This window comes from Bactrocera latifrons, unplaced genomic scaffold (assembly GCF_001853355.1).
Source record: "Bactrocera latifrons isolate USDA-ARS-PBARC rearing strain unplaced genomic scaffold, ASM185335v1 scaffold_121, whole genome shotgun sequence".
Lineage (NCBI taxonomy): Eukaryota > Metazoa > Arthropoda > Insecta > Diptera > Tephritidae > Bactrocera > Bactrocera latifrons.
The window spans coordinates 185814-195959 of NW_017534642.1; the positions used below are offsets into that span (position 1 = coordinate 185814).

General features: G+C 39.8%; 1 protein-coding gene across 1 annotated transcript in view; it reads left to right on the forward strand.

Annotated features, from left to right (window-relative positions):
* Nucleotides 1-9424, forward strand: part of LOC108978401 (probable 4-coumarate--CoA ligase 3) — a 145132-nt gene extending 135708 nt beyond the window's left edge. The window contains exons 3-7 of the mRNA XM_018948664.1: nt 600-1636; nt 6654-6864; nt 7443-7982; nt 8048-8162; nt 8242-9424. Of these exons, the coding sequence (XP_018804209.1) occupies nt 1382-1636; nt 6654-6864; nt 7443-7982; nt 8048-8162; nt 8242-8884 (1764 nt within the window). The 5' untranslated portion in view covers nt 600-1381 and the 3' untranslated portion in view covers nt 8885-9424. The remainder of the gene's footprint in view (nt 1-599; nt 1637-6653; nt 6865-7442; nt 7983-8047; nt 8163-8241) is intronic.
* The last annotated feature ends 722 nt before the right edge of the window (nt 9425-10146 follow it).

Here is a 10146-nt window from a genome sequence, read left to right on the forward strand (position 1 = left end):
TTTTTTTGTTTTTTTTTTTTGTTATCTCATCTTTGCAACACTATGTGATTGGTAGCGCTGGAGATATACGACTTCAACGACAAAAAAGAAAAGACATATATGTATATTAGAAGATATTATATTTATCATGATAAAGCTTTTGGTACTTAACTTTTTTGTCTGTACCTCGAAACAATTTGAAATAATTTTATACAAAAATACACGCTTTCATAAAAAGCTTTTAAAAAGCTGTTTCAACTAAGCAGAGTAGGAGCTTTCATATTTAATGCCAAAGCTTTCACAACGTTTTTTGTTTTATAATATTTTTCCGTTCCACTTCGTGACTTCTGCTATTATTTCGCTACAAATTCACGTTGCATTCGTCACGTGCGCACAAAGCATTGCATACAGTTAATAGCCACTTGTAAACATCGACTGATTAATGCAGTTGAGCACAATAACAACTTGCTTGTAGGGCTTACAAAATCATTACAAAGGAGGAAGAGGAGATAATTCGAATAAAATATAAATGTAGATAATAGAAAAATAGCAACATTTAAAAAATATTTAGCAAAAATCAAAATTCACTGTTAAATAATTTATTTTATATTCAATTACAGTTTTGATAAAAGCGATCGACGCAGCAGCCACACGCAATAGCACACCCACACACTCCCTCACCTGCATATAGTGCTCCGCGCTCAAAAGTGAAAAGGAGCTGTTGAATGCGTCAAATATACTTTCCGTTGTGAATGAGGTTGCAACATAGGGCACAATCGACTAAAACAAGAACAACAACGCATTTGGACTTTGTACGTCGTCGCGAAAACAATTTACGAAAAATATTTTTTAAAGATTTGATAAAAAATCCAGTCGTCGAACCGGTTCATTGCATAGCGTTCACTTGCGCGATAAAGCAAGCAAACACGAAAATAAACAAATCGTAAATGCAAGCGGTATATACAACAACAACATAGACAAACACGTACATCGCCCAATCTACTAACTGTGCAGAGGCGGTGACGCGAGCACTGTAGCAAAAACAAAACCAACAACCAGCTACAAAAGGAAAACAATGTGACAAGCGCTTCACAGAGCGGACAAACGCTTAGTAGTGCCACAACACCCAAAGATTGCAGACGCGTTTTGCTCTAGAGCCCAGCAGCATACAAAAGAATCGTCGAGGAAGCGTCAGTCTTCAAATTAAACAAACCAATCAGAAATTGTGTGTCTTCCAGAAAGAGAAAAATAATTGTGCCGTCAACTGAAGTTGTCAAAAAGTGTAACTTTTCGCGTTCTCTGTGTTCTAAAGGTCTTCAAAAGACCCACTGATATTTCATAAGTTTGGAAACAATTTTTTTAAATTGTTTTGTAAGTTTGCGTTCCAAAAATTTGTGTAAAAATGCTGCGCCATTTGATGCGTTCCGTGATGTTCGCGCAGCCAGTGCAGTCCGCCGTGGCCGCCGTCTCGTCCGGCGCGCGCAGTTTGAGCACGGCCGCCACCACGCTGCCGACACAGCAGCATAAACTCGTAGTTTACACTGAAGAGGAGGGTTACATCAGGCAGTCGCCGTTCGATCCCGTCGAGCCGGTCAATCTGACGGTGGACAAATACGTGTGGCGAGATTTCAAGAAGTTCGAGAAGAACATAGCGACGGTAAGTTGAAGACAACAACCTGTAATTATAGAAAAAGGTGTTGGAACTAGACGTAAGACAGCTGACAGCCCTTTGACTTCTGCCTCATAGCATTCATTTTGCCGTGTTCAACCGACAGTCCAAACTGGCCACCTTTAGGATTTTCACGAAACGTTTTAATACGCTGTATTTGTTTACTCGCGCTCACTTTCTTCATTAAACAAAATTTAAATTAGTTTTAGGCTTTTTGCAAATTATTTGTAATTACCCCCGATAACAAAAAACACAACCACACAGATATGACTATTTAATTATAGCTTTTGTTTATATTTCAATTAATTCAAAAGTATTTGTTGAGCACTCGACCTTTGTACGAGTGAGCTGCTGAGAGGATTTAAACTCTTTGCTGATAAGATTAGAAAATGGAGTAAACAAAGAAGTAAAGCCCAACAAAGTAATTGTTTATAAAATTAAAAAACAAATATTAATTTTATAGCAGCAGGCGGATGTTAAAGTAGCTATTAACTGCCTTAAGCGATTTTTTTGCGCTGTAAAGCCTGTAGGAATGTTATTTAGTTAATTTGGGCCGGTAAAAAGTAAACGAAAACAAAAATATAGCATGCGAGAAAAAATATTTTGCTATTGTTGGAAAATCAATTTTTGTATGAATCGAAAGCAAAGTAGTTAAAATTTGTATATAAACAAAAAATGGTTAAAAAGTCAGTCCAAACAAAAATATAGCATGCGAGAAAAAATATTTTGCTATAGTGGGAGAATCATTTTTTGTATAATTCAGGAAAAAAGAATGTAGAACTTGTTTTAGTGTCGTTTGTTTATTTATTCTGTTTCGTGCAACAAAAAATCCAAATATCAGTGCATTTTCGCAATAAATCGACAAATGTCGTGTCAATCAAATGTATCTGAATTGTTAAAGCGTTCATGCCAGGGCTTAATTTAGGTTAGTGTTGATAATTTATATCACAAAAATATCAAACACAAGACCATAAAGTCATAAATGCCCACAAAGTGTCTTATTTCTATTTTTATCTTTTTACATACGTGTATACATATGTCTGTATATGCATGTAAAGCACTTATTTGCTTGTATTAGTGAACCTTGCGCATTCAATTGACGCGACTTGTGCCATAATTGAAAAGTTGCACCAGCATTTCAATTGAACGAAACACACTTTGCTTGCTGGATGCAGTTGCCACTTGCCACATGTTTATATTTGTATTTATGTGTATGTGTAAAAATAAATAAAACGGGAAAAATCGTTAACTTCGATTACACCGAGGCTACAACACCCTTGACAAATACAAATGATATCTTTTAGGAACTTGATTCCGATCGTTCAGTTTGTACGGCAGCTATATACTATAGTAGTCCGATGTAAGAGGTTCAGACAAAAGAGCAGCTCTTTTGGACCTAAAGGAACTTGTGCAAAATTTCAGATCGATATCTCACACACTAGAGGACTAAATCGGCTCAGCTCGTCACGCTCATCATTTAGATATATATTTTAAATGGTTTCCGATGTTTCCTTTGGGGAGTTACAAACATCGTGATAAACTTACTATATCTTGCTGAGGGTACAGAAACTCTAATATAGCAGCTCAATCCGGGTTGGCTTGCCCGCCTATATAAGAAGCGGTACTAAGTGGGTGACATCGCTTTTCGTGATGACTTTCTTACATCATGTGACAACGCACGATTGATCTGATGTGTCCTCGAAATCAGTGTAACTACCCTGTTCTGGTAGTTAAGGTCGCCATCGATTCCGTGATGACACAGTATAATGCTCCTTCCTGTAAGTTGTGAAAATTCATGTGTTGTAGACGCCGGTGGGATGTGATTTTAAATCACGTGATTATAAATGTTTATACTTCAGAAAGTAGCACAATATGCCTAAGGTCGTAGTGCAATACTCCTGCAATAATCATCCTTCAAAAAGTAAACACCACCAACAGGCTTCCTACACTTTGTTGTCTTGTTGAGTCCGTGTGACTTATTTCGGTTCTTATGATGCGATTTCAAGTCATATCGTTTATAATTTGCTGACTAGCTGCCTTTATAAGACACTCGGTGTTTGGGTTAGTAAACGCTGTGATAATAAATTATATGTAGTATGAAGTGAATTTAAATGTATACCCTCTACACTATTTCCGCGCTCTGCTGCCTGACTCATCTTACTCCTGCCCTCTGCTTCATTTAACATATACATACTCTGTACTCTCACTTTTCACCTGCTCTCCACTTCGCTCAACGCTCGTCGTTCGCCAAAGATTTCTCAATACTTGACGACCCTGCGGTTGGGTTTTGTCGTGAACGCAAGCAGTTGGCGATAATTGGAAGCAGAAGTGAATGAATATATACTTTATAGTAAATATAAAAACTTTTTTTTTTTTGCGATAGCGACGTGCTCTGCAGATACGAGTGCAGCGCCGGCGGGTTCGATGAATTCACGCCAACCACACACTGCTCGTTTGTTTTAATTATACCTACGTCTGTTTATGATTTTTTCGATATGCTTATGACCCAAGCGTTTTGTTTTTCTTTCGATTGCCTTATAATTTTATTGTTTTGCCTTTTTTAGTAAACTGTTCAGTATAAAAGTATAATTTTGTGATTCATGGAGTTTTGACTTAAAATAGTTGCGGCACAGAGTCTGAAAGTTCTACGAAGCGAGGCTTCTGCTTGTATCTGATGATGTCAACGCTTCCGATTCTTTTTTTCGTTAGAATAGATTTTAACAATTGCCGGAATTTTCAATGCAAGTGTCGACGCTTATTCATAAACTCTTATTTTTGAACTCTCACCAGCGGTCCAGGACACGCTAAGTTTCAAGGATCCACCCCAAGACCTGTTTCAAGCGCCAACTGGTTCAAGCATCTCTCTGTCTCTATATCTCTATATTTTCAAACATTGACTTATGTAATTTTAAGACTTCTGCTCAAAACTCACAAATCTCACAGCTCATATAACTAATCAAACACTCACAACATTTTGTTTTCTTCATTCAAAATTGTATGGTTTTTTATTTGCTCTTTGATAGTGTCTTGTCGCTTCATGCTCTGACACACCTCCACCGCCGAAAACAAAACAAAGCAAGGAATTCATTTATTTCAGTGCGCTGCTGTTCGGAGTCCACGTCGCAGTTTATTTTTATTTTTAGATTCTTAAAAATATGTTTTATTATGCATATTTTCATTTTATATACATATATAAGTAACATAATCCATGGACCACTTTGCTTGCCGACCCCATTCCACTCGCCTGCTCGCTCTCGATCTATCGCATCCCTACGCTTATCGCACTCTCGTCTGGCCGGCATGCTCGCTATCTCTCAATGCCACTGCGCGCGCATACCCATTAGAGTCTCGGTAATTACCCGCCCCCATCTTCGTGTGTGATCATGATAAATTTAGCCAATCTAGACTTTGCACATTGAACCACTGAACTTCGGACTGAAATACAAAACAAAAGAGCACACCACGCAATCACACAAATAATTCGTTTATAAAAACAGATTCAGCGCATTTCATGTTCTTCTGGTTTTTTGTTTTGTTTTCTATTTACACAAAAGCGATTTCGGTTCAAGCATCTCTCTGTGCGATCATTTTATTTTATTTTGTTTACACTTTTTTTGCGATGACGATCAAATATGTACCATTTTGGTCGAACACTTTTTGCCATTTTTCATCTAGAGACATTATTCCATCATTGTAAAACTTTTCTGGTTTCTCTGCGAAAAACTGCGATAAGTAATTTTCACAGGTTCTCGTGAAGCCAACTTTAATCCTTCAAGGGGGTGACTGAGACAAATGGTAGGCCGATGGTGCAAGGTCAGGGCTATATGGTGTATGTATCAGAACTCCCCAGCCAAGCTCTCCCAGTTTTTGCCGAGACATCGCAGATGTGTGTTGTCTAGCGCTGTCTTGATCTAAGACGAAGCCCTATCTGTTGATCAGTTCTGGCCGTTTTGATGCGCTTGCTTGTTTCAATCTCATCAGTTGTTGACAGTAAAAAGTAGAATCAATCGCTCGACCAGGCTGGAGCAGCTCATAGTAATCATTCCTTCTCAATCCCACCAAACACTCCGCATAACCTTTCGAGTTTTCAATGCTGCCTTTGCGACCATTTGTTGATCTTCAGCACGCTTGGACGATGATCTTTTTAGCACATTATTGTCGTACTTGATCTACTTTTCTTCTGCAGTTACCACACGCTTCAGAAATGGTTCGATTTCATTTCGTTTCAGTAAAGAATCGCAGATGTTCATTCGGTCCGTCCAATTTTTCACAAACATCGAGCTTCCCTTTTTTAGCCAGCCTTTTTTAAATGGTTCAAAGCCGCTTATGGGACGGTCCTGGTCAATATTTTACTTAATTTCATCACTTTTTCAAAGATAGGTTCACATCGAAATTACCAGAACAGGCACAGCAAATAATTAACACATTTTACACAATCAATTTTTCTAACTATTCCATTCCGTTTATGTAACGGTTGAACTATTATTTACTTTGACCTGACTTTTTGTACTTTGTTATCGGCAGTGATTTGCACATAATAACGGCTCCCCTTTAATCGGGCTACAACAAGACTATTATCTCGATTAAAAAGTAATCTCAGATTAAAAGCTAATGAATTCCAAAGAGAATATTAGAGCTCATTAAAAAAGACTTCGTTCAGTGTTTATTTTTAAACTAATTGCACTTGGCAATCTAAATAATGAATAAGAGTAAGTAAGTGTTTATAAACTAACAGCCATAATATTCCTCGTTATAAAGTGTGACTGATAATTACACTTTGTACGCATTTGAACAAATATACTCACCATGTGGTATAAATTACCAGTAAAGTCACATTGCAACGGGTTATTGAACTACTCCTTAAGGGACCCTTTGCAGAATAATGCGAAATTACTGAAATCTTCGATAAAAAGTAATAAAAAGTAAACTAAAAATATTGCTTTTGAGAAATATTTACCTCGAAATACTTTTACGCCAACCTCTTGGCATTTTACTATAATTACAGATTTGCATCGTCAGCGGCCGCCAATATACTTACGCTCAGTTGCGCGACAGCAGCGCCGCCTTTGCAGTACGCCTGCAGACCAAATTTAAACTCGGAGAGGGTGATACCATCGCAATTTGCTTGCCAAACCTGCCGGAATACCCCATTGCCACGCTGGGAGCCATAGAAGCGGGTCTAACGGTGACCACAGTCAATCCAATCTACACTGCTGGTAAGTGAATGAAAAAGAAAGACTTATACCACGAGTTTTATTTCAATAGGGTTGGGGGAAAATTACATTTAAATCGCTTGTCGTTTCGCATATACATATTTTCTTTATAGTTAAAAGCTACCTTTATAGTAGACAGACAGTTTCGTCTCACCCACGAATATCCAAAGCAATAACTGAACGTCTTTGATGTGGCTGGTGGTTGTTATATGCCATGATAGCTTTTTGCATGCTCTTCAAGATCATTGTAAACTCATAAGCCTTTTGAACTGTCAAGGCTAAAAAATTTAATCAAGCTTTAGAAAGTAACGAAATAAGGTTCATCGGTGTAGGAGCTCCAAGTCATTCAAATCGAATCTTTTCATGCTCGTACAGTCTTTTCACACCCAGTTCCTGCAAAAACAGCTTAGTGTACCTAATTAAAACGACAAATAGTCGCGTCCAAGACTGGGTTCGAAAAGACTGTACGAGCATGAACGTGATCCTCACTTGAACGTGTGAGGACTGACCCATACTATTTTTTACATATTCATGCTCTGTGCCATAACTCACTTTTCTCTGTGGCCCCTTTCCGTTTTCAGAGGAAATTTGCCGCCAACTGCAGCTGAGCGATAGCAAGTTTGCTGTTGTCACGAGTCTGGGCTATGGAGTCATGAAAGAAGCTTGTGAGCTGGCGCAAAAGAATCTGCCCATCGCTGTCATACGCGTTCAGCCAAAGGAGAAGTTGCCCGCCGGTGCCATAGACTTCTTCGAACTGATCAGTCCGCAAGATGTCGACTACACACAGTTAAGGGATTACGACATCGATCCCGACAGCGTGGTATTCCTGCCGTTCTCCTCCGGCACCACCGGTATGCCGAAAGCAGTGCAGCTCACACACAACAACATCACGATCAATGACGAACAGCTGGAATTGCCGTTCGGTTTCCGGCAATCCGGTAGACAGGAAGTTTTACCCGGCATTTTGCCATTCTTCCACATTTACGGACTCAATGTCGTGATGCTGTCGAAGATATCGATCGGCGCTAAATTGATCACAGTGCCGCAGTTCCGTCCAGACGATCTCGTCAAAGCCCTGTGTGAATACAAATCGACGATGCTGAACGTCGTGCCGCCGATTGGTAGGTCCACAGCAATACAGTTAGGGCACAGTTTGAGCTAATCTCTGGTATCTCTTTTCATACAGCACTCTTTATGATCAACTACCCGAAGTTGACGGCGGAAATGGTGCCCGATCTGCAGTATGTGTTCACCGGCGCTGCGCCGATCACCGAAAATGACATGCAACGTTTTCTGAAAAAGTGAGTACGCGCTTGTGGTGTTTAAGCAAGCTCTTTCCAAATGCAATAAAATACCAATGTTATTTGTCTCTGCATACAGATTCCCCAACACGAAATTCCTGCAGGGCTTCGGCATGACCGAAACATCGCCGCTGGCACTGCAGGTGTCGCCGAACAACACGCGCTTTTCCTCCGCTGGTGCGCCGGCATCAAACACTGAAGCGAAAATCGTTGCCATCGGCTCGAAATGCCACAAGGGCTTGGGACCCAACACCACCGGCGAAATTTGTATACGCGGCCCCCAAGTTATGAAGGGCTACCTGAACAACGACGAAGCCAATGCGGATATCTTCTTGCCAAACGGTTGGATGCGCACCGGTGACGTTGGCCATTATGACGATGAGGGCTACTTCTACATCACCGATCGCATCAAAGAGCTCATCAAAGTGAAGGCCTTCCAAGTGCCGCCTGCCGAGTTGGAGGGTATACTTCGCGATCACCCGAAAATCCTGGAGGCCGCGGTCATACCACGACCAGACGAGTTGGCCGGCGAACTACCACGCGCCGTCGTTGTGTTGCGCGAAGGCACGCAGGCCACCGAGGAAGAGATCTACAACTACGTAGCCGAACGCGTGGCGGAATATAAGAGACTGGACGGTGGCGTTGTATTCACCAATGAGATACCGAAAAGCTTGACAGGGAAAATATTGCGCAAACAGTTGAGAGACGCATACTCGAGCTAGATGCCGCTGCAACCACATTGCTTTAAGTTAAGAAATGTGTAGCGCTTTAGATGACATTGGCAGTTTTCAACTTCATTTCGACCATATTTCATTAAGACAATCGGCTAACAAATTGTCGCAAACCAAGGTGCTGCGTTGCGCAGCCGTCGCTGGAAAAGTTGGGAGCGATTTGTTGCATTTCATAGTTATTAAGTGCCGTGGCAATAACGGTGGTTCTATAATCTCATTCAGTTGAGGATTGGCTCCCACGGACGAGCGGTGCCAAAAGAAACCGGATTTTTAGCGTTATCAATCACGTAGTTAGGTTAGGTTTTTGTATGTATATTTAGGTGTTTGCTTATATGTCTGTATAAGTCATTATTTGTAAGCAATTATTAGGTAAGGAGAATATTTTTATTTATTTAAGACATATGAAACTGTACAAGAGCCGCTATAGCTCTATATTTATAACATTATTGACGATAAACTAGTTTGTGTTAGAAGAAGAGTGTTAAACTTTTACACAAGTTGGCATAGTATTAAAGTGATTTTCCTACAAAAGCTATAAAGAGTTTAAGATAATTGAAGGAACCCGAAAGAGTAAGTACAACAACCCCGTTTGGCCCAAATAAGTTTTCTCTACCGGCTATAAAAGCTTAAAGCTTATTAAAGACCATACAATTTCGCTGAAGACACGAACCATCACTGCTGCCTCCAGTGGCAGCTCAACGACAAAGGGCAGTCGTAAAAGCTCAGTCCCAGAAAGCACTCAATGCTTCCTCTGCACTTTTGTGTGCTGCCAATACTACGGCGGACTTTTAACTATTGCGTGTATGTTGCTGTGCACTGCGCAAATTAACAAAAATAACCGTTTAATTTTTGTTTCTTTTTATTTGTTAACATAAAATTGTATAAAAAGTTAGTTTGCCCGATTCGGAACGGTCGATTTGTATGACAGCTATGCGCTATAGTTGTCTGATCTGAACAACATGTTCGGAGATTATAGCGTTGCCTTAGAGAATAACTTATGCCAAATTTCGTGATGATATCTTTTCAAATGAAAAAGTTTTCCATACAAGGACTTGGTTCCGATTGATCAGTTTATATGGCAGCTATATGTTATAGTGATCCAATATCACCCATTCCAATAGTAGCTTCTTGATGAGGAAATGATTTGTGTAAAATTTCAGATCCATATCTCTAAAACTGAGGGACTAGAACGCGTTTATACAAAAAAACCGGCGATTGGCGACACATTTTTAATTCTCTAAAATCGTGGGTTA